The sequence below is a fragment of the Papaver somniferum genome, chromosome 3 (assembly GCF_003573695.1).
Source record: "Papaver somniferum cultivar HN1 chromosome 3, ASM357369v1, whole genome shotgun sequence".
Classification (NCBI taxonomy): Eukaryota; Viridiplantae; Streptophyta; class Magnoliopsida; order Ranunculales; family Papaveraceae; genus Papaver; species Papaver somniferum.
Genome location: NC_039360.1, coordinates 175,589,467 through 175,615,613, shown reverse-complemented (window position 1 = coordinate 175,615,613; position 26,147 = coordinate 175,589,467). Strand labels below are relative to the sequence as shown.

Here is a 26,147-nt window from a genome sequence, read left to right as displayed (position 1 = left end):
GTTGCCCCTAATTCTTTTGGGGTCGTCCCTAAAAATACCAGGAAAAAAATATTATTTTTTTAATGGAAAAAAAGGACTAGTTTATATGGATGAATTTTGGTACCTTTCCCGATGAACTAGTGCCCCGTTAGCAGCACATGAACGAATAACCCAAATATTGTCTACAAATTCCTCCCCCATTTCTACGAGGCCATAACCTTCTTCTTTTACACTTCTCTCACAGAAACACCCAAAAATTTAGAAGGCTGTTATTGGGGCGTCACACTCCTTTAGAAGGGCGTCACTTGGATATCTGGTGACCAAAAATCTGGTTAAGGGATACTTTTGATTCAATAGCAATTTGTCCAAAATGACCCTTCAATTAAAACTAATAAAAACAGATGAGGAAGAAACAAACTGATCCTAGTGATGGCAATCAACATCTCAATCAACCTCAACTTCATCCTCAACTCATTCCACCGATTCAATCAATTGAAGAATGAATTTTTTAAACTCCTCAACAACAACCCATGGTGTATGTAAGGTAATGATCGAACAAACCAATCTTTTTTGTACTCGTTTTTGTGCTTAAATCAAATGAAATCAAAGTAAAATTAGGATTTTATTTACTTTCTGCTAGTGTTACGCCTGAGTACGGTACTAGATTTTTCAATCGTAATTTAGTTTTTGAAGAACTTACGCCTAGGTTTAGTTCAATTCAAGCGTAAACTTTGATTTGCATGTCGTTCACGCCTAGGTTTAGTTGATTTCCAGGCGTAATTCCAATTTTACGCCTAGGTTTAGTTGATTTCCAGGCGTAATTCCAATTTTACGCCTAGGTTTAGTTGATTTCCAGGCGTAATTCCAATTTTACGCCTAGGTTTAGTGGATTTCCAGGCATAATTCCAATTTTACGCCTAGGTTTGCTATATGTCCAACCTAGGCGTAATTAATTAAACTAAATTAAAATTAGCCAAACAAGGGTTGTCTGGTCATCACAAAATTATATAAGATAAGGGGTTTTTGATATTACTTATGGGTGACCCGTTTTTGTCTTATTAGGTGACGCCCCTCTAAAGGAATGTGACACCCCAATAACAACCTTCAAAATTTAGGGTTTAGAATTTGAAATAATTTTTTTATTGAAACTTATAAAATGTCATTAGTTTCAAATTTATAGAATACAATGGTCTTATTTTGGCTCGCAACTAGACTATTATGTAAACTTATGGCATTGAGCTCCATTTTAATGGGGACAGCAGTGCCAGGCCATAATGTTCTGTGACCAAGAGGTTTTGAAAGAGGGCGCTAGTTTCAGGAGCTCAATCAATGCCGTACTTGGTTGACCCCTTCGTTTCCAAAAGGTAAGCAACTCTTTCTTGATTAAATTAATTGGTTTCGTGTGCTGCATATGTCACTTTTATTCTTCCATATTGATGGAATTTGAGTTGCTACTGTCAGGGAGTGAAGCATGCATGGAACGAATGGATGTTTCCTGTGAAGAAGCTTGATGTCGAAAATATGATCTTGGGAATGGAATACTTAAAGTCTTTGAGGCTCAACTGCTGCATATCTATTCTGATCAAAACTCTTAAAGGTGATATCAAGTTTTAATTCTCTAAACAATCACTGTTATTCAATTTCCTTAAACCTGAGAGTGCAAAATCATCTTTGACATCACTGTTGTTGATTGGATCATTGACTGAATTGTGGCATAAATTTACTTTTAGATTCTGAAAATCTCAATATAGTATGTTTGTGGGCTGGACAACTCATGCTTAGGAGGATGTTTTGGGATATTTAGAATCCAACTACAAATAATCGTAGTTTTAATTCCGCAAACTGTGAAAATTAACAGAAATGAAGGCTGATGATATGAGGGGCGGACATTTTTGTTTTGTTTTCTTCAAATTGATCAACCCATACTGACTGAGTCAGTGGGGGTATATGCACCGAAAGATCATTCTCTTGGTTTGCTATCCACAACCAAAAGAAAGGAATGTGTAAGCCAACAAACAAAATAGGCAACAGACAACCCACATTTATACTGGATAAACAAATAGAAAGTTCTGATCCTAAACTGGAAGTCTTTCTCAGTTTCAGTGCCCACTGAGTCACTAACTGAAATAAATGAATCTCTCTTTTAATGTTATCTTCATTAGTGTCTCTGATGATGAAGGGAAAGAAAGAAATCTTAAAAATAACAAAACATTATGGGAGACGATCCATTAGCTGAGCAACAACAAAAGCAACAACTCTTGAAGAAGATTCAAGAGCTTGACGCAGGACAATTATATCTGAAACAAGAGATCTACAAATTAAGCCTTTCATCTTCTTACATACCTAGTAAATCAGGTTTCATTCCAAGATCCTGCTGTGCACGAAAAGACAGTGTTGCTGGTGATAATGATGAGGGGAATAGTTGTAACTCTGGCAATTGGAAAATGGGTTCTGCTTCTTTTGGATTTTCACCCCCTTTGCAGAGTCGGAGCAGGGGGACAAGAAGTAGTGCTGAGCTTTCATACCCTAATATAGAGAGTGGAACTTCTGCTCCGAGTTTTACCGATAAACAGTTTTTGAATATCTTGCAGTTCATGGGTCAGTCTATTCATGTTTTTGATACTTCTGGTTGCTTAATTTACTGGTAATTAACTCGAAATACTTCTTTTTGTTGCTGTTGATTTTAATTGTTTGTTAAAAACTGTTTCTGATAACGATAGTGGCATTCTGTTTTTAGTGACTTTTCCCACCCGGTTAATAGGAATGGGTTGTTCTCAGATTAAACTTAACTTTATGTTATAGCGAGCAAGTTTTGATTAATTTTGGATTTTGGGTTATGGGCTTCCCTGAATATTTAGAGTTAGAACTTATAAGATTAAGCTTTATTATACTTTTTGAGCCATACGTAGGAACAAATTCAGTGTTTCTACTAGCAGCATTGATGAATTTGCAAAGTGGACAATAATTCATTGTTTATTAGGATTTTTAGACTGATATAAATTTGCCTGTTCAGGTGATAGTTGGAATAAATTCGTTGTGAAATAAACAGTTTAAATTAACGTTGTAGTGTTTAGTATAATCCTTTTGCTTCATCTATAGTTCAGATTCATAAAACTCTTAGTTTATTCCATTTTTTGGTATTTTAATTTTACAGGAATCGCATGGCAGAGCTCCTTTTTGGGTACCCCGCATCAGAAGCTCTTGGACAGGATGTCTGTAAGCTACTCGTACATTCTCAAGACGCTGATGAAGCAAATGAAATAGTTGAAAGAATTATCGCGGGAGAAGATTGGACAGGACAGTTCCCAGTAAGGAATAAAGCAGGGAAAGCTTTTTGTATCATTGCGACCAGTACCGCATTATATGATGATAATGGTAGTTTGGTCGGGATTATTAGTATAACAGGTGATGCAGATCTCTTTAGAGATGTTTTCGTTCCAACTTCTGGAAGAATTTTTTCTAAGGATTGTTCAAGCACTAGATGGCTTAGAAGTTGCATACCAACAAGTAAACCTGATGTTGATTCTCAACAGCCTCTGCAACATATGGTTGCCACGAAGATATCGAATCTGGTAAGTTTAAACTTTTATGAAAGTTAACTAGTTTATTTTAGATGGACTTAAAAACAACGGAAACTAGAATCACTAAATATTTCGTCGAAATTTGAATAAGTTCATTTCTTTAATGATCTTGTTTCGATGAGCCACTCTGGATTAATAGAACCATGCAACAGGCATCTAGAGTGACTAACAAAGTTCGGTCGAAAATGAGAACTAATGAAAGCACTTTGGGGCGGGAAATCCAGTCTGGAGATGGACATTATTTTGTTCTTACGGAGGATCCAACTTCAAGTAGAACTAGCACGCCTAGGGGAGGCATACTCCCGTTTCTCTTTGGTGTTCCTATCAAACATACCCTAGAGAAAAGATCCCTGGAACGACCTGTCAGCGATTCTGGTGATGATGTGGAGATAGGGGCGTACAAGAGAATAACCTCCAAGGCAGAGGCTTGGATTAGCAAAAAGGGGATATCATGGCCATGGAAAGTGAGTGAGCAGGATGTGTTGGTAGCGCGGACTACCCATGACGTCGTTCCACTCCTGAATCACGATGGTGAAAATTACTTTGATGAACAGAAGAATTCTGATATTAATGAAAGCCCGGGGTTCCAGGTTGTTGGTAATAACCAGTTAGAATGGGAAGCACGGGGTTCTTTGCCTTCTTCTGATGTCGAACGCACAAGCAGTGTTTGCACAAGTGTTAGTAAAGGAAGCAGTGGTATTCAGGAAGATTACAGGGAAACATGTTCGTTGGATTATGATATCTCGTGGGCAGACTTGACAATTGGGGAAAAAATCGGGCAAGGTGTTATATATTTTTCACAATTTCCAATTTACCAGATTCTTTCAAAATGGTGTTGGATTAACTTCAACATAGAAGTCACTAACAAGCTGGTTAGGACAAGATTAGGAAATTGATGTAATCCTAAGGGAATTAGAAGTCATCAGTTCTAAGAAAAGGAAAGACATGTAATAAGGTAATAGGACTAGGAAAAGGAATTCATAGTTCTATATATATATATGATCACCAAAGTTGTGGTTGATCATATGAGCAAGATTAGAGCTTGTGTTTAGTTTTGAGAGATTTTCTAAACATCAATAAAGAGAGTTGTCTTTATATAAGCTAAGTTTCATCTTGCAGTAGCCATTAATTGGTATCAGAGCTTGTTTCTGAGCCATGGAAAACGAAACCACCATTGTGGGTGCAAAACAGTTCACGCCACCATCAATACAAGTTCCAATCCTCAACGCCACAAACTACACAGTATGGGCCATGAGAATGAAGGTACTGATGAAAATCTACAAAGTTTGGGAAACAATTGATCCTGGTACATTGGACCCAGACAAAAACAATGTTGCCATTGGATTACTCTTTCAAGCAATACCAGAATGTCTTGTTCTACAAGTTGGTGAACAGGAAACTTCAAAGAAAATTTGGGATGCAATAAAGGCACGTAATCTCGGAGATGATCGAGTTAAAGAAGCCCGTCTGCAAACCTTAATGTCTGAATTTGAAAGAATGAAGATGAAAGACACTGATACTATTGATAGCTTTGCAGGAAAGCTATCAGAGATAGCCTCAAAAGCTGCGTCACTTGGACAATCCATTGATGAAGATAAACTGGTAAAGAAGTTTTTCAATAGTTTACCAAGATCCAAGTATATTCATATCATAGCTTCTCTCGAACAAGTCTTAGATTTAAAGAAGACTAGCTATGAAGATATAATTGGAAGATTGAAAGCATATGAAGAGAGAATCCTTGATGAAGAAAACAATGGAGAAACTCAAGGAAAACTCTTGTACACAAACTCTTACCAACAAAACTCTGCGACAAGAGGAAGAGGTCGTGGAAGAGGTGGTAGAGTAAACAGAGGCCGAGGAAGGGGAGGAAGGTTTAACTCACAAGATAGAATAACAAGTCAGAATGATCAAAACCAAGGGAAAGAAAAGAAGGATAGATCAAACATTATTTGTTACAGATGTGATAAACCAGGACACTTCTCCTCTGTATGCCCTGAAAGAATACAAAAGATGGAAGAAGCAAACAAGAATGAAACAAGGGAAGCAGATACAACTCTTTTCATGCACGAAGTTGTATTCTTAAACGAAGGGAAACTAATACCAAAGAACTACGAATCAAAGGATGGAGAAGAAGGAATCTGGTATTTAGATAATGGAGCCAGCAATCACATGACTGGTAAGAGACACTACTTTTCTGAACTCAATGAGAAAATCAAAGGAAAAGTGAAGTCTGGGGATGGATCTTCTGTAGAAATTGAAGGGAAATGATCAATTTTATTTCAGAGCAAGACCGGAGAACAGAAGCTTGTCACAAACATCTACTTCATCCCAAACTTACAAAGCAACATTCTAAGTTTAGGACAAGCTACAGAAGTTGGATGTGATGTTAGAATGCGACAAGATTATCTAACAGTTCATGACCCAAGTGGAAGACTCTTAGTTAGAGTCTCACGCTCACAGAATAGACTCTACAAGATAAGTCTCATGATTGGAAGGCCATTGTGTCTGAATATGAGACTGGAAGATCAGACATGGAAGTGGCACGCAAGGTTAGGACACATAAGTTTCAGAACCTTAAAAACTATGTCTCAGAACAAGATGGTTCGAGGGCTACCACAAAAAAACAGAGTGGTGGAGAGGAGAAACAGGACTCTAATGGAGATGACAAGAAGTTCTTTAAAGGCTATGCAGGTACCTAATTATCTATGGGGAGAAGCTATACGACACTCCATGTACCTGATAAACAGGATACCTACGAAAGCTCTGAAAGACATGACTCCATATGAAAGTTTGCGAAAGAGAAAACTAAACATAGATCATTTAAGAGTGTTTGGTTGCAAAGCATACGCAAAAGTTGATTCTGCAACTCTTAAGAAACTGGATGATCGATCTCAGACTCTTGTGAATCTAGGAATCGAGCCTGGATCCAAAGCTTACAGATTATTCAATCCAACAACAAAAAGAGTAATAGTGAGTCGAGATGTGGTATTCGATGAAAAAGCAAACTGGAACTGGAAAGAAACTAATGATGGACCAAGTAGGGATCCAGGAATGTTTCACATGAGATGGGGTCAAGTAATTGATGAAGGCGAAGGACCCATAATCATCAATACCAATGGAAACAATATGTTAATCAAGAAGAAGAAGAGAATAATGAAAACACTGAGAATAACGAAGAAGTAGAAGAAGAAGAAGAAGAGATCGATGAAATAACTCAACCCATTCCACTGCGAAAATCAACAAGACAGATACAAAAGCCACAGTACCTGGAGGATTATGTTCTTCAAGCTGCAGAAGAATGTGAGATTACGCTACTTTCTGTTAATGATGAACCAAGGAATTTTCAGGAAGCAAAGGTCTCGACTAAATGAACACAAGCATGTAGAGAAGAAATTATTTCAATCAACAGAAACAAGACTTGGTTTCTAGTTGATAAGCCAGGTGGGGTAAAAGTGATTGGTCTTAAGTGGATCTTCAAGGTTAAAAGAAATGTTGATGGAACTATTAACAAATATAAGGCAAGACTTGTAGCTAAGGGATACGTTCAAGAATCAGGCATAGACTTTGATGAAGTTTTCGCACCAGTTGCTAGACTAGAGACAATTCGTTTCTTAATAGCAGAAGCTGCATCAAACTCATGGGAAATTCACCACTTAGACGTTAAGACAACATTCTTACATGGTGAATTGCGAGAAGATGTGTATGTTGAACAACCAGAAGGTTTTGAAATAAAAGGACAAGAGAATAAGGTTTATAAGTTATCAAAATCTCTAAGACAAGCTCCTCGAGCCTGGAATACAAAGTTAGATCAAATCTTAAGAGAAATCAGATTTGTTAAGTGCTCTAACGAAACATCAGTATACAGAAGAGAAGAAAAGGGAACGATTCTTGTGATTGCATTCTATGTAGATGATCTATTTTTGACTGGCAACTCCCTTAAGGTGATCAATGAGTTCAAGAGAGAAATGTCATCAAAGTTTGAGATGTCAGACCTCGGAAAACTCACTTATTACCTTGGCATAGAAGTCCATCAAGGAGTAGATGGGATTCAGATTAAACAAGAAGCTTATGCAAGGAGAATTCTGAAAGAAGCAGGACTTGAAACTTGTAATCCAACTAAGATACCAATGGAGTTTGGACTTAAAGTTTCAAAGGCACAAAAAGAAGCTGAGATTGATCCAACGAGTTATAGAAGAAATGTTGGATGCCTTAGATACTTGTTACACACAAGACCAGACTTGGCTTTCTCCTTGGGAGTAGCAAGCCGTTATATGCAGAGTCCACGCAAGTCTCATGGTGATGTAATAAATCAGATATTGAGATATCTAAGAGGAACAATCAGCTGTGGATTGAAGTATGGTCGAGGAGGATCAAAAGGAATTTTTGGGTATAGTGACAGCAGTCATAATATTGACCAAGATGATGGAAAAGGTACAACTGGTCATATATTTTATCTAGGTGAAGCACCTATTACATGGTGTTCACAGAAGCAAGACACTGTAGCCCTCTCATCCTGTGAAGATGAGTTTATGGCCGCAACAGAAGCAGCTAAACAATCAATATGGCTTCAAGAATTATTGGGTGAAATCAAAGGAAGAGAACCTGAAAAAGTTCTCATCAAGATTGATAATAAGTCTGCAATTGCACTCACTAAAAATCCAGTGTTTCATGGGAAGACGAAACACATTCACAAAAGGTATCATTTCATACGAGAATGCATCGAGAAGGAGGTCATTAACGTAGAACACATGCCTGGAACTGAGCAGAAAGCAGATATATTGACAAAGGCATTAGCTCGGATCAAGTTTGAATAAATGAGACAACTGATTGGAGTACAAGATATGTCACGGGTAAGGTTGAAGCTTAACGGGGAGAATGTTGGATTAACTTCAACATAGAAGTCACTAACAAGCTGGTTAGGACAAGATTAGGAAATTGTTGTAATCCTAAGGGAATTATAAGTCATCTAGTTCTAAGAAAAGGAAAGACATGTAATAAGGTAATAGGACTAGGAAAAGGAATTCATAGTTCTATATATATATGATCACAAAAGTTGTGGTTGATCATATGAACAAGATTAGAGCTTTGTGTTTAGTTTTGAGAGATTTTCTGAACATCAATAAAGAGAGTTGTCTTTATATAAGTTAAGTTTCATCTTACAGTTGTCATTAAATGGCCATGCATTTTTTTTTGTTTTTTTGTTTTTTTGAGAGTGTGCTAGTTACTTATGTTATTCTGAATTTATGCATCTGGTTTTGAAAATAAGAAGACAATTCAACCTTGCATTGATGACGTGCTATTTTTTTTTTTAAATTATTTTTATCATGCATGCTCTTTAACAGTGACGTGCTTTGTGATACTTAAATTCTAATTGATTGTCTCAGGTTCATGTGGAACTGTATATCGTGGTCTATGGTGTGGTTCGGTATGTTTTCATTTCCCCTGAAAAATCAATTCTAGGGATCAGGGAATGCCTAATATGTGTCTCCAAGGGACTCTTTTTATAGTTATGCTGGTATGTTAGGTTTTGTTTCATCAGCCCTCAACATAGCATGGTAATGAACAGAATAGAAAAGTTATGCAAAGGGGAGAGAATGTTGTACATTTGTCATTGTGTTAACAAGCACCCCCTTTCACTTTCTTGCAGGATGTTGCACTAAAGCTGTTCTCCAAACTTGATTACTCAGATGACTTGCTGCATTCCTTCAGACAAGAGGTAGTTTATGAACTTGACCGAATCTTTATAAAAAATTGCACCTGAAGCAGTCAATAAACGGCATTTCCTCTCCTGACAAACTAAAAATTCTGAGCAGACGTACGATTTATGTCAAAATATAAGCGGGATGCTCTTTTTATTTTTTTCCTGTATAAATCCATTTTTGGAGAAATTATATCTTTCATGCATTGGTCTAAACTCCAAAAGTTATTTTCTTCATAGGTCTTACTTATAAAGAGGCTCAGACATCCAAATGTACTACTATTTATGGGGGCAGTAGCATCACCTGAGCATCTCTGCATTGTTACAGAATTCCTGCCGCGGTGCATTCTTCATTTTTCTTCTGAAAACTTCCAAGTTTGATTAGCACTACTATGTTTCATTCATGTTAGTTGTGCTTCGCGTGTGTAATATTATCTACTGTACTCAAGATGTTTTTCACTGATCCTTCTTTTTTCTTTTTTGCTTACTGAGTTTTCAATCTTTTAATATGCAGTGGAAGTTTGTATCAGTTGCTTCAACGGGGATCTCAGAAATTGGATTGGAGGCGACGAGTTCTCATGGCTTTGGACATTGTGAGTACTGCTGTGTACAGTTTCTTAGAAACAGTAGTTCTCATGTCCATTCGATATCAATATTTGGTACACTCTTTTCTATCAAGTGTAACATCGTATTTTCTGTTGCAAATTGACCTGCTATTATCTCTAATAACGACTCAAGGATCTGGTTTTTAGTCTTAATTGCGAGTGACGGATTTTAGTGAATATCTTGAACTTCATAACTATTTAAAGAAGGCCTGTCTACTGTAGAAACTCGAGATATGCTTATATTTCCTTGCATTTTATTTATTCATTGTCTAGCCTACCAACATGTTTGGGACTAAAGGCTCAATTGTTGTTGTTGTTGTTCCAGTATCATGTTACTTCCATACTCCTTTTGGTGTTCGACTGTCCTACAAAAGTAATAGCTCATTTTTGTGTGATAGGCTCGGGGTATGAATTATCTCCATCTTTGCAACCCACCTATCGTCCATCGTGACTTGAAGTCATCAAATCTGTTGGTTGATAAGAACTGGACTGTGAAGGTTCGTTTTTGGTTATCATCTTAATCTTTCTACCCGAAACTCTACGCAGAGAAGCATCACGTAATCATCTTCTATTCATTTTAAACAGGTTGGTGACTTTGGACTTTCAAAATTCAAGCATCAGACGTTTCTGTCAACATTGACCGGAAGAGGAACGGTATATATTACTCCCTCCGTTCTTTTTTAATAGGCCAGTTTTGTTTTTAGCGAAATTTAAGGAAATTAAGAGAACTAATCATTGAAAGTGGTCCTCATGACACTTGTCAATAAAAGAAGTGAAGTGAAATGGTCCCCATGACACTTGTTAGCAAAAGAAGTAAAGTGAAGTGGTCCACATGACACTTGTCATCAAAAGAAGTTAAGAGAAAAGTGGTCCCAAAAAATTAAAATAACATTTGACTTTCCCAATTAGGAAACTGGCCTATTTTTTTGAAACTTTTATTTATAGAAACTGGCCTATTAAAAAAGAACGGAGGGAGTATAACATTATCCTGAAAGACTACTTCGTTCATTTTCTTTTTACCACGAGTTGTTTGACTCTACTATTGTTCTCTTTTATTTTTAATTTTCAGCGGCAGTGGATGTCTCCAGAGGTTCTCCGTAATGATCGGTCAGATGAGAAGTAAGTTTAATTGCTTCTGTTTCCTGTTGCTTATGAATCTTTGACTATGGGATCTGATTGTTTTGACTTGTCTCATGTCTCGAGCTCACTAGCTAATTAATTTTTGTGTGGTCTTATAATCTTTAGGTCTGACGTTTATAGTTATGGAGTAATATTGTGGGAGATTGCCACACAAAAGATTCCTTGGGATAACTATAACTCAACGCAGGTATTTCCTTGTTTGTTACTTCATCATTCCAGTCCTTTTGTGGAACATTTTCCTGTAATTTCCTGTCACTGTTTGTGCCAGATATCGAAGGAATTGTCTTTTTAGTGATTTTCTTCCTCTGTCTATTCAATTCTATCAGAAAAATAGAGCAGTAGAACGCGGGTTGTACTACAGTTGCAGAGATGTTATTTGATGTTCTAACATACATCTAGTCTATTATTGAATGATTTCTCAAGTAAACAGTATATATTATAACTTGATCATACAGTCCTTTGTGGAACATTGTCATGTAATTTCCTGTTACCGCTTGAACCAATCTTCGTCTTGGTATTTTAACCTTTTTTTTAATCTACTATGAATGATTTCTCAAGGGAACAATATATGTTATGTAGCATAGGGATCATAGGATACGTGACATGAAAAATGTGGTGATTTATGCAGGTGATTGGGGCTGTAGGATTCATGGACCAGCGACTTGACATTCCAAAAGAAATGGATCCTGGATGGGTCTCTATAATCGAGAGCTGCTGGCAAAGGTGCATATTTTTAACATGTTTCTTGTTTACAGTATGAATTTTCCACTCCCTGACCCATGTAGCTAACTGATGATTTAGTAAATCCTATGATCCAATTACTTAAGTTGTCTCATGTTTTATTTTTCTGCCTGGAAACTTGTATGCAGTGACCCAAAACAGAGACCAACATTTCGGGAACTGCTTGAGAAATTAAAGCGTCTACAGAGACTTCAAGCCCAAGCATCCCGCTTAACACAAGGCAATCAAACGACAACATCGGTACCAGATATTTGACTTCATTGCGATCTGTATACACAATTACATCAGCACCAGAAACCCCAGGTGGATGGTTGAATTCATGGTTACCATATATTTTGAGGTTGTGTTTCAATCTCTAGGGCTCGGAATGGAGCATAAAATTTGAACTTGGCATGAAAATTATGCTGTAAAAGGATCTTGTTTTTTGTTGTTGTAAAACTAGGTATCACCGGGGCTTACGCCCTGGCTCAACCTCTGATTATTTTCACGTGACATGTAGTCTTTGCTACATAGTTTTTAACATGACATATTTCATGAAAACATTTTAAAATACCATCAATATACCTCTGTTATCCAAGTATCGACATGGTTAAGTTTCTGTCGTCCAAGACTAATAATGTATAACCTAAAAAAATCATTTTGTGTCCATTTTATTCATTAATTCTAGAAAAACTTAATGGATGTTATTAATTAAATGTGAACATCACTCATTCATTGGCAGTCAAAGTAAAAAGTGACTTACGTGGATCATGTTGCGCGTTTTTATTTAACAATTCAACATGAAAGGAACTTAGAAGAAGTGCAATCTTCCAATGCCCAAGTTAATATTTATTTGGTGAAATATCTTCTAAGTAACTCAGAACGATATTGGATTCCAAAATAATAACTATGTCCCATCTTGACACTGGTACATTTTGTTTTTTATAATTGGTTCTCTGGATAACTCTTGACACTTGGCATATCATAAGTATCAAGATCTCCTCATTCATATTTTTATATTAAACATCGTGTAAATCTTGCATTGATACATCATAAGTATAATTTGATCCATTATTTGATACAACTTTGTGCAAATAAATTTCTTCCTTGTTTTATTTCATAAAACGATCTATATTCAACTTGAAAACACGGGTTAATAGATTCGGACGATCTGAAGCATATTCATATCATTTTTCGGCCTATTCAGGTTCACAATCATCATCTGAAATATATAGATGACTGATGATTAAAACATGTAATTGCCATTGTATGTTGATAGATCTATAAAGTATGCCTACCATAAAAGTTTTAAAAGTTTTCTTACTCTAAGAATAGGAAAATACTCATTTGAGCTTCCAAAAAAAAATGAAAACCATACAAAACAGTTAGGTGAAGCAAAAAGTTGCATGATCTAAGTTAATTAACTTTTGGTAAATTGTCTTGCATATATTATCATCAACAATACAATTACTTGTCAGATGATCTCATTCTTGAAACTTCGTACAACTTGTTATTGATAATTGGTTTCTGGACAACTCTTGACACTTGGCATATCATAAACATCAAGATCCCCTAATCCATGTATTTGTTTTAAACATCGTACAATTCTTGCATTAATATTTGACACATCGTAAGTATAATTGGATGTGTAACAATCATCAACATGTGATAATAATAATAGGAACAATATTCACGTTAGATGTTGTAATTAAATATTAATTCCAGACTGGGTTGGAAGGAACAACATTTTTGTGCGATCTGTCTTAAGTCGCTAAATCTTGGTAGATCTCGAACATATGCTCGGGAACACCAATGAAAATCGAGGGGTAAGCGTAAGGCTTATCTCCGTCTTTGGGATTCAACCCATAAGTTTTAAAGAAATTTATATTATTGTAACGATATTCTTGCAGCATATCTTGATTTTTTGTGAGATAACGTAGGCGGTTTTTTATTGTTGATGCCCAAGCATCCACCAAATATTTGAAAAAGTTTTTGAGGATAAGATAATACTTATCTAACATTTAAAAACGCGTAAACTATTAAATAATTTTAGAATTATAATATTTTTTCATGTGTCTGGATCAGGTTGTTTCATATCAAGTTTCCACCTTAACTCGCCGTCCGGAATGAGAAAAACATAATGCAAGGGTGACACCCTGAGATACGGGAAAATTCTTAATCTGTCTTCAATTAAAATATACTATCCAGAATGCTAGGTGTATCAGAACCATCCCTGGGAAGTATAAATAAAACTTCTTTGGCTTTTAGCAAATTGTAGCGCCTTTTATTCGTAGATTCTTCATAGTGCATGATGACTTTCACAATTTTCTCGATGGGAATGATATTACTCAGGTCGTGCGTGCGTATAAAATGCATTATTATGTTATAAGAGAGTGATCTTGATTGTTCCAATAACATCTTTATCCAGTTGTGGATTTCGTTTCGCATGAACACCTAGAGCTTGATTAGGATCATGTATAAATGCATCTTTTCCGTCGTCGGGCTCTAATGCTAAAATCATGTGTCGAAGTTCTTCACATATTGAAATTCACTTAGGAATCTTGTCGTATCTGCAACCAAGGTTGGTAAACACATTCGAGGCATTGTACTCTCGGGTTTGGTCATTCATCCCTATCATATAGATCTCCCCGGTCCTGGGAGGTTCGAGCAATAGAAGAAGTATTACTTTCCTTTGCGGCAACATCTTCCAAATGTTGGTTTCTTTTTGGATTTATTGGACAACCTATTATCCATTATCAAGTTGTTTTTTAGAATAAATAAATTATATTCATAAAAAATCATTCACTAATACTCCATCCGTTTCAAAATTATAGGCATGAAGTTACACATAAACTCTCATATTATTATGAAACAGAGGTTGTAATACAAATAAAAACGCAGGAAGAAACAACGCAGGAGGAAATTAAAATATTCAGACATGCTCCAATGATTTTTTCCCGACATCCTCCAAGGATAGCGGGAAATGTTTCCCCAAAATCTCTGCACATAGTACCTATAACTTCACTGATGTTCTTTTATGATCGCGACAACCATGAATTTTTCGATAAACTACTTGAATACAAAGTCTATAACGCATCGAAATTTTGTCCTATATAATTTGCTTCACTTGCCTCAGAAGTTTAGCATATGCTTCCTATTTCTCAAATCCCAAACACTGGTTTCAACTATTTGTTTTTTGGGAATCTTGAATGTAGAATGCACGGAACAACCACCCACCAAAAATAGGATACAGGAATATCGATGTTGTATACAAAAGTTAAAAAAAAAATCTTTCGCTTGAAATTATAGAAGAAACAGCACTAAGAAATATGTATTATGCGCGACAAATTGCGAATCATATGTTGCATACAAAAGTTTAGCCACCTCTTGCACTTCCTTTTAGAGAAGAAAAAATTACTATTATGTGCTTGTAAGAAACTAATTACTGCATTATACGCTAAAAACTGAGCAAAGTTCAACATCCTAATATCTTCATTGATTTCAGAATCTCATACCGGTAATTGTAGCAACTGATACTCCAAAATTTACCTATAGTCAAAGACATCACTCCAATTTGATATTGGTTTAGTATGAATTTTTAGGATTTGAATAGCATTCCAAGAATTGGATTACCTCATAATTGAATTCTTAGGTTTTAATTCAAATCATAATTGGATTCCTAGGAACAAAAATTCAAAAAGTTCATTTGCACCGTTCGGTTCAAGAAATTGGACGCATTCCCTAGGAATTGGATTCTCCAGAATCCAATTCCTTGAAACGAACATGTTGTAATAGTACACCATCAATATTAACTTATAGTCTTTTGAAACTTAGCTAACTTTCTCCATTGACTTATGACATCGTATGCAATTCTTTGTTTTCCATTGAAGATGGATGGTCAAAATAACAAAGTTATGCTCTTCTTGGTGTGGCGAATGACCTTCCAAAAGCCACGGAACCTGTGGTGGTACAGTATATCTTGCATCAATATATTATTGTGCCTCGTCATATTTACTGAATTCTAATGTTACACGCACCGAGAATTTTCTAACCTTTGTAGATATACTTGTGTGTATTTGGCGACCCTTATTACCCCACCTATTTCAATATTAATGTAGCCATTAAATTTCTAGACAAATATGGGTGGTACGGAACAATATTTGTATTTCTTGCTATGTATGTATTATGAACACAAACCTCCTGCCATCATCATGTTGATAATATATTGGATACCCACTTACATTTTTTATTTTTCATGTAGATAAAGTCTTTATTACATGGAACATGCATTTCCTAACATTTTGGAAAAAACTTGGTCAGTCATTTTAAATGGAAATTGGCACAAACAAAAAGTTTAACCTTCTCCACTATTCGATATTTCTCACAATCATCAAAAAAATGAAAAAGCGTGCATATGAGGCCACCTGCATTTTGAAATTACATTGTACAACGTGTGCAACCACTTTAAAACACTTTTTTGGTTTGATTTCCGCCATTGAATGGTCTCTCTTTAACTTGAAGACACGGGCAATCAAATTAGGACGATCAAGCATATTGATGTTGCAGAAGCTCGTCTATAACCTCCAGCCAACTGGGATTTACAGTTAGTGTCCGACAGATATTTGGGTGGTAATCAAAACGTATGATAAGCATTAATCTTGATATATTCCAATCATATATCTGGGACCACCAATGGACGACGATGGCATGACAGGGCTTACCTCCTTTTTTGGGTTTCATCACATCGCCTGCCATTTTTGTTGTACTAACATAACAATCCGTTGGCAGCCTATTCATGAGTATAGATTATTCTGCTCAATTTATGCCTAAGCATTTGCTAATAACTCTTGAAATAGTTTTTTTGGTCTTATGATAGTAGGATACTCTTGCCTATCCGTTGAAAAAAGTGGAAATTGTAAAACTATTTGAGTCAATGGAGATTTAGTATGCTCTCCTATATCAATATCCAGTTGTTTCATATCGGATTTCCAACTCAGTCTACCTTATGGAAATAACATGACGTAGAGCAGGAGAAGGTATGCACTCCTCTTGAAAAGCGATTTCCATTGCTCATTCTTACAATGCATTCCGAAACTGATTTCACGTATAAATCTCTTCCTGTCTTTCCATTACATGACAGCTTATCAAAATTGTAGTAAAAGCTACAATGTTATCCTAACCCCAATGCTGCAAACGTAACATTTTTGACTCAACTTCAGTGAATAGAAAGCTTATTATTATACAACTCGATGCATGTTTCAGAATGTGTAATGCAGCATTTCATGTTTCACACTGACAAAACGACCGGTTCTTATGCAAGTGTGTAACAATGACAATGCATCAATAAAACTTGACTGCTCAACATAATAACCCCAAATTCCTCCATTTTCCGCAGAGAAGTCATTACAATTCATCAAATCCAACTTTTTCCTTTTATCGCCGACTTTCTCACACCTTTCAACATCATCTAATATTCTAATGCATGGGTCAGTTCTGCTATTAATTCTGATCTTGTGTCTAAATTACTCACATATTTTCAATTTTGGTGCAATAAAAAAAACTACTATATAAGAAAGTGAAGTACTTGATGGATATACAGTTAAAAGTAACAGAATCCCCGTTATCACGCCTCCTTAACATCCATGGCCCCATTACCATTATGTCACAAAACATTTCGCACTTCAAGCATCTTATCTGACAAATTCAGAAATGTGATTAAATAATCCCCAAAATAAGTCTGCCATTGCATTAGATTGTTGTACAACTGAGAAAATGGGTAAAAAAAGAATCAACTTATAATACTGTAACGATTAATGTTGTATAAGGGAAACTTCAAGTGTGACGCAGGGGCAATCAACTTTCAGCATATTCTCCTCCAGAGAAAACAATATTGGTATATGTTCGATAGAAAAAAATGTGTAGAGATAAAAGGTTTTCTACATCAACACCTATGTCCACTATACACTGGTATCTAAAGCATGTAAGGTTCTAGTTTACTCGAATAACTATGCTATCTGTGGGAGTCGAACCCACAACTACATGGTTGAAACCATGCGCTCTGCCATTTGAGCTAAGACAGCAAGAAGAGAATGTACCTGACACCCTTTTTATATACACACACATTTAACCATAACATTATGATCTTATAAGTATATACTTACCCTTTCGGAACCTCCATCATCCTCTCCAGCCATCTTCAAGCTCCTTAATGAAACCCATAGTATGCACTGATTCATACACAACAACCCCTTCAGCTGCTAGACTGGTCTTAACAAAACCGTAACCTTCATGTACATCAGAATTGTTTGTAAGATTTCTTAGACAGATGCAACTAACCTAATGTCTTCTGCTGACAGTCTTCAACATGTTTTGAGAATCAGGTCAGTGCCCGAGTTTCGTAATAAGCAAATATGCCAAATATAGAAATTCTTCTACAGATATTTATGGTGGAACATAACTCGTTCACTATGACAAAGATTTCATAATCTTTGATGCTAAAGAAATTATGATTATAAACCATGGAAAAAAAAGAATATGCCACCCCCATAAAGTCGAAATAGATCGAACAAAAGCAGATTCACAAAACTAAATTAAAAAAGTCGGTGCAAATATCTATGAATAATTTATCTTACTTTAACTGCATCAACCCTTGTAGTATTGGATATATGCAACTGGGATACTAATTATATCATTTGTCTAAGATGACCACCTCCCGCTATCTGTCTGCTATGTGACATCAGGTTAGTATATCTCCACAAATTTAAGCAGTCAATATACCCTGTTTTGTTTTATATGTCGACAAAATATGCATTGAAAACTTACATTGATAGTAAAATATCTCCAACAACCTGAAGAAGAACAAACAGTAAAAGAATCGACACCTTCTGGAATATTATCCAGAAGCTCTTGCAAGTATGTCGCAGTTTTTCACTATTTTCGTTCGTTTCACTATGTTCTCTTCATGCTTCATAAACATAATTTCATATACTTGATCAATATACCCTAAGTAGGATTATCAACAGTTGTTAGGATAACAATTCAATGCTTTTTCTCTTCCCTAAGTGCAACAGTTGTTTAATTTTCTCTTCTTCATCTAAACAGAAAATAAGCCAAACGAAGAAGAAAAAAGGAAGCTAAGATCAGCAAAAGTATGATATATGATAACAATGCACACCTCCAATTCCTTCAGTTCAATATCTGATTGCATGATAGGGCAATCAGAAGATAACCGGACAGTTTTGCTCATTTGACTTCCGAAAAGACAAAGCTTCAATGATATTTCCCTATATTACTTTATCTATCAATCATACATGATTCCAATATCATTTGTCATTTGATATGGCTTTATGCTTATGATTACATTAAAGAAGGTTAAAGAAGATAAGATGCATTGTAGCCTAACCTAAAACAAAGGCTTAGTAATTCCAAAGGTAAATAAATGACACAACATCAATGCTATAAATATGCCCAGAATAAATATAACATTGAACTCAAAAAAGTAATAAGAAAGAACTCCGGAATTTTGAGAATACAAACCCGACCATGTCTACATCTGGTGTCTTATATTATCGCAAGGAGTTTTTAGAAACAAAATAACCAAGGATACTACTTATAATCATGGCCACAGGAAGTGTAAAAACCCACTATTCATCATATGATGATATGGCTCTATGCTTATGCTCATGCTTAAATTAAAGTATGCTCCGATCTTATAATCTATATATATCCATTCATATCTCATTTCATTGCTGTCATTACTACTCTTTTTTTTCTCTTTATGTAAACTACTACGTCATTAGTAATAATCAATTAGTATCATTAAACGGCTCAATGGCCCCACTTAACGATAAAAACATATTGGTCTGGATTGGAAAATCCAGCCATACATTTATCAAACAAAACTATCGAAATTAATCTCTTCTTTCAGTGGAAGCGTCTCTAAGTTCTGATCTTAAGCGGTCTTGCCATTTTATACCCTCTCTAGACTCAAATTTCCAGTGATGTCACTAACTTAATATCAATCTGTTGTCCATGAACATCATACAATGGTATTGAACACGGTGGTCATTGATTTTAGTTATTAATGAAAGGAACACAGATCATTGATATGTAAGAAGCGTCTCTAAGCCCTAATAAGCATGTGAAGAACATCATATCAACGTCGGTATCTAAGTGCTTGTGCTTAAGTATTTAGCACCATTAGCACGTGAATATGAAAAACAATTACCTGGTTTGGTAGACCCCAGCAATTATTACTGATGAAGTACACCATCTAATAACCAAGAGAGTATCGTCCTACAGGTACAAAGAAAGATATTAGCATGAACCTACCACAAATATATTCTCACAAATATGTATAATATTTACAGGTGAATGTATATCACCTGCCAATCTAGGTGAAATATTAAGAACTTGAGTGTTGGGTTCTTGTATGTCCACCGGACCTCACCCCATAGCCCTTGCAGTTAAAGAGAAATTGTGCAAATTGAGATCCCCAGATAACATTGAGCAATGTCCATGCCTAAGCTGCACAATCAAACGATCAATAAATATAAGTAACCGATGCACACATAATATCAAAGTATATTTTAGATGACAAACTCGGAACGATTAAGAAGAGAACAAACTACGCTTCTAAGATGATTCAGGAGTTGAGACCTATTTTCTAACAGTATAAAGAACGCTTTCCAAGTTATTTTTAACTCTACAGTGCAGAGCCAATCACTTCATAATAATATGTTGCATCAAATAATACAAAATTCAGAAGATTGATACAGAACAAACTAAGAATAACCTAATACAATGGTCAGTGCTATAGTTTGCTTCGAAAATGAAACCGATAATAAAAACAATTTTGTTAGTGTGCGAGAATCAATTTTCACCACTATCCGAACTTGGTTAGTGTGTGAGAATCAATTACAATGAAACCGATATGTAACTTACATGTCTATCACCAAATCACCAATGGGAATCCTGACATAGAGGAAACCGAAGGAGATAGGGGAAAACCGGAGGTGCTTCTGGTGTTATGCTCCCTCTACCTGCAACCCTGGAGACTTTGAATTGAGAGGTGTCCTTATTGACAGCAAAGCAACAAAAACTCTTGTATCCAAAGCAAATGGGAATTAAAAATATGAACCTCAAAATCCAAAAGAAGACATAATTAAATCACAGGAAGCAAAACGAAGTTGCAATACCGTGTCCAAGCCCAAAGAAGCTTATTGAGATGCCCTTCTTGATAGGAATAAGAGTTTCGCCAATAACCGATACCACTCTTTCATAATTGTTGAGTTTGTTTGGGTTCTGAAAGTCAATGTTACATACGTCATTCTCCGTCAATAAAATCACAAAAACAAATAAAAACTTAATATAAAGAAAATAAACCATGTACTATAGAAAAACCAAAATCTATAAGGTTTTAGTTTGTTTATCTGGGTTATTGGTACTAAAACCAAAAATCAAAGTTTAATTGACAATCTAATACCTTTGGCTCTAGACATTGACTTTCTTTGCATCTTGGATTGTTATTTCCCTCTTTGCCAATTCTTATAGCATAAATAACTGAAAGTTAATGCAATCCTTACTAAAATAGAATGCGGTGTCATCCACTTTGCTCAATGTACTTTCTAAGTCTATGAAGTCGAACTTGTGTTTTGGAAATCGTGGGCTATCGTTGTCTAACCGCTGTACTTTAGTGAATTTGTTGAACGTGAATAATTCTATAGTTTCTCTCCGGATCTGATAGCGTAAACCTTTCAACGGATTATGTCTCCTTCGACTAACTGGCTCTTGAATATTCCTATGAGATCCTTTGGTAGCTTTGCAAGCATCTGAGTTTTCAATGACATGTAGTACACTTAATTTCAGCACAGTAACAACATATAGACTGTAATCCAACAAATCCTAAGTTGTGGAGGATTTTTTTCTTACTTTCTCATCCTTCAGGTGCATATCCATGTCATACACTTCAATGGATTACGGTTGCCAGACTTCCAGGTCTTTAGAATCCTTGTCTTGGTCATCTTTTGCCGAGCCTGTCGAGGATCAAGGTAATCAAACAGGGGATAGTCCATCTTTGCTGGTGTATTTCCTATGCATTAGAGAACAAAAATGAGAGTAATATCATTATACGCCAACGCACGCTGAACCAACAATGTCTACACATGCAAGTGCTTATACATAGAATACAATCATCACAAACCTTGGCGAGTAATATGGATAGTCATCTGAGACATAATTAGTGGCATAAGTATTTGTCTGGCATGTTTACCATTGAATCAAAACATAGCTCAGAAACCAAATCTTACAGGTAAATATAAAGTGGAGAGAAGAATATCTCAAGACTGTATTAAAACTCACATGAGATTTCTTGTAAATTCCTTCTTAATTGCAAGAGCATTGTTGCTTACGCATTATGCAAAGCATAATTTATGTGTTATAAGATATTATAGAAGCAGAGAGTCCAGGGAAAATAATCTACCGTCAGTTTTTCCTCTTAAATCAGTTGGTCGTACTCTATGAGACATCGGGTGCACTAGTGGATAATTAGTTTTTTACCACTTCCTGGGCTTTTCAAAAACAATTGTTATTGGGCTGAAGTACTTACCCATGCTGTCATTCACAGTTGTTTTATAAAAATAAATAAAAAGAAATTAAACTAGTTTCAATATCAGTTGTTTTATAGAGGCGAATTTTTGGTGGTCTCTAGGTAGCTTTTGTCTGAGTTGTAAAACGACTGTGAGCAGAAGAAGATTCTATGATGCATGTTTTTGGCGGGATTTTTCGCGCCAGAAGCAATGGTTAGATGATGAGCCTAAATGGATCAACGGTGACAGATGAGAATCCTCGTTTCTATCTACTGTATATATTTCTTCTCTCTCACCTTTATCTTTTACGTTTCTCTCACTTGTTCTTACACAGGAAAGAAAATTCACAGACAAAAAGAAAAATCAAAGAGAGAAAAATGATTTCAGATTGAAAAAAACCCTGACTAACAAGTGATTCAAAACCCTATTTCTCTTCTATATCCGTAAACCCCTGTTCTCAAAACCCTATTTTTGTTTGGTGTCTATAAACCCCTTTTCTCAAACCCTAGTTCTCTTCGTATCTTCAAAATCCCTTTTCTTCATAACCCTATTTTCGATTTCAGTTCTCATCAGGTAAAGTTATGGTTTTATAAAGTCAATTTTTTTGTTTTGTTTTCAATTTCTTTGATGTTAGGGTTTGAATCTAATTTTTGTGTTTTTTTTTTGAATGTAGAAGTCCTTCAGGTGCAGATTAATCTTCAGGTATAACAACTCCTTCACTTTGATTCTATTTGATTTGAATTTGGTAGAGGTTAATTTCGTGATAGATTGTCCAGTTCTTCTCTTCAATTTCTCTGTTAGGGTTTTAATTGAAGTTCCTTTGTTTTTAATATTGTGTAGAAGAGGTGTAGTAATTTCTCAAAGATCTCCAGGTATAACATCTCGATCAAATATTTGTTTTAATTTTTCTATGGTTTCAGAATCTTGAATAACTTTTCATACTTTACTTTGATTCGTGTTTAGTGTGTTATCATGATGTTCTTATAGTTGAATTAGGATCTTTTTCATGTTCTTACAGTTAGCTTTTGATTTTGTGACGAAACCTCATGTTCTACTTTGAGGTAGTTGTGTTCAAGTTCTGAAATTGTGTTTGTATAGCATGGATTGATTTATATTGATGTTCTTCTTCATTCTATCATGATTTGTTACGATTTAGTTGCATAGATAGAAAGATTATTTGCAGATGTGTAAGAAGTGATTGTTTGTAGTTTAGTTTTGTACTTAATATGCTTTTGATAAGTTGCTTTGAACCACTGTTGCATTGTTTAAATGTATATGGTTAGATATCAATCTCTTACATGTAGGTTTTGTGTCATGATATTGTGTACCACTGCTGCAGTTTTTGTATTGTTGCTTATTATGGGTTTTTTGATCAGATAATATGGCTAGGGGACCTAGAAGTAGAAGCATATCTCGTCGGTCTGGAACTCCTACCACAAATCAACCTACGTGGACTCCTTTGGTTGATACACGAAGGTCTCCATCTACTAATGTTTCAGACAGTCATGGAAGAAGATCGAATTCAAGTGGAGGGTCTGGGTCTCATCCATCATCTCAGGGTGAACATTCTCCTAGTGGAGGTTCAGAGCCGTGGCATGAGGCTCTATGTCATACAAATAGTGATAGTCAACCTGAAATTAGTGAAGAAAGCATGATTAGTAATGTAGCTGTTTTATCTTACTTCCCTAAATATGTTACTTATTTCAAGTTTTCTTAGAAATTTTAATGATTTTGTATTGTTCTGTATAGGTGATGATCAGCGTCTGCCAATTGATTTTAATGACATAGGACAACTTATAGGACCTACCAAAAATACGTATGCCACCAAGCTGGGGAAAATAACCAGAAATCTCGTCCCACCATCTATTAAAAGTTGGAAGCAAGTTCCTCTGCCATTGAAGGAAGAAATCTGGAGGAGTCTCTCCAATGCATACATGGTTCCTGAATATCTCAAGGCCAAAGCTTTGAAAATGGCAAATCTATTATGGAAGAATGCCAAGACTAAACTAAGGGCGATGTGTGATGACTGTTCCAGTGTTGCTGAAATGAGAAAAAGGATACCCAAAATTTTGAAAAAAGAGGACTGGGATGCCTTCGTTGATATTGTGAGTAAAGGCGAAGATAAGGAGGTTAGGGAAAGAATGAAGAGAGCAAGGTCAAAGCTAAAAGCTGCACACAGTACCGGTAGGCGTGGTATTGCACAACGCCGACATGAAATGGAACAAGCAAGTCCTACTGGTAAGGTATTAAGGGTTGACCTGTACCTGGATACACATGTGTACCAAGAAATGTCTGAAGAGGACCGTCTACACTTCGATCCCCTATCTTATGAAGTAACATCAAGAGATTATGTTGTAAGTTCTATGTTCAATGAATAAATTAGATTCACTAGTTTCGCTATTTTTTATCGTCTTATGCATAATGTTGGATATATTGTGCAGCAAAAGGTGAGGGAGTTGAATGAAACAGATGAGTTTAGAGGTGAGACTGATCTATATAAGGATGCAGTTGCGAAGGTGGGTTGAGCTGATTATGTATTGCTGTTTTAGAGATGAATTTATATTGCTGTATCGTATAATAAAATTGTTACTAACTAATTTTATATATCTGATGATAGGTACTTGGCCGTGATGGAAGGGGTGTTGTTCGAGGCTTTGGAGGTGGGGTCTCAAAGACTGAGTTACATGCATCTGCAGTTAGTAGAGAGCTGTTGCGTAAGAAGAAATTGAAGACTGCTGCTGTAGAAAATCGTGTCTGTAATCTTGAGGAGACTGTTGAGGATCTAAGAGCCTTAAGTGTCAGCCCTGGCACCAACAATGCTAATAATACTCAGGTCATATATTCATAGCACCTTTAGTTAGCACTAGAAAACAATGAATGAACATCGGTCTGAATTAAACTAAAATGATTAACTTAGAACAATTAGTTTGGATTGTTTCTTATTATTGGATGTTTTTCTGTTTATAACCAATGAATGTGGATGGTCAAAGAGTCCAGTATGTTTTATTAAGGAATATGCGCAAGGGTGCAGTTGCATTCGGACGTATTGATAGGAGTGCTGATGGAAATGATGATTTTTATTTTCTCGTCCTCATTGATGAAGTAGTGATACTCACTGAGCCGCTCTGCGTTGGATAAGGAACTCTTTCTAGTGTGAAACATGGTGACAAGATTTTGTGTCCCAAGCACTCTGTTGGACCTTCGCCAGTAGTACTTGATGCATATTTTTGAAGTTGAAGGTTTCTGGTAGTTTAAGTGAATATTTTGGAGCTTTTTGGGACTTTTTGGGGTGTACAAAGGGATGTTGTGAAGTATATGGGGAACATGTAACTATCTTGAAGAAATATATGGATATGGTGTAAGTATTTTGGGACAGTTGATATGGTGCGAGTATTTTGGGATCTAACTTGTGGTTTTGAGTCTCTTTTCTTCTTTTATAGTCTCTTCTCTTCTTTTGTAAAGAAGAAATTCAAAACTCAATCTTAATTATCGGATAATTTACAAGTTTAATGGTTTATTATGTAGCTTCAGCAGGTTTTATAGCCCTGTAAAGAAAAACTAGACCTTATCTCGTCTTTCTCTCTCATTCTCATCTGAGAAACATTTTCTTCTCATTCTCTCTTAGATTTTGAAGATAATCAACGGCACCTACTTGAGAGAAATTTATTAGGGTTGCGTATTTACTAGTCAGGTTCTGATTTCAGAGGATTTATGAAGGCTCAACAACTCAGAGCACAGTATCAGATCTCAAATCTCCTGCTCTTACATTAGAGTATATACTTGAGTTCAAGATTATTAGGGCATATACTTAGTTCAACTTTATAATTAGTTATAGCTT

General features: G+C 35.8%; 2 protein-coding genes across 2 annotated transcripts; both read left to right on the top strand.

Moving 5' to 3' along the window:
- The first annotated feature begins 2,543 nt into the window (after positions 1 to 2,543).
- LOC113361919 (protein kinase byr2-like) lies at positions 2,544 to 10,986 on the top strand. Its single transcript, XM_026605001.1, has 10 exons — positions 2,544 to 2,623; positions 3,134 to 3,551; positions 3,713 to 4,343; positions 8,945 to 8,985; positions 9,208 to 9,276; positions 9,499 to 9,599; positions 9,773 to 9,851; positions 10,262 to 10,360; positions 10,449 to 10,517; positions 10,933 to 10,986. The coding sequence occupies exons 1-10, from the start codon at positions 2,574 to 2,576 to the stop codon at positions 10,984 to 10,986; spliced, it is 1,611 nt and encodes a 536-aa protein (XP_026460786.1). The 5' UTR covers positions 2,544 to 2,573.
- Positions 10,987 to 24,134: 13,148 nt separating this feature from the next.
- Positions 24,135 to 24,991, top strand: LOC113361918. Its single transcript, XM_026605000.1, has 3 exons — positions 24,135 to 24,663; positions 24,751 to 24,790; positions 24,927 to 24,991. The coding sequence occupies exons 1-3, from the start codon at positions 24,244 to 24,246 to the stop codon at positions 24,938 to 24,940; spliced, it is 474 nt and encodes a 157-aa protein (XP_026460785.1). The 5' UTR covers positions 24,135 to 24,243; the 3' UTR covers positions 24,941 to 24,991.
- Positions 24,992 to 26,147: the final 1,156 nt, after the last annotated feature.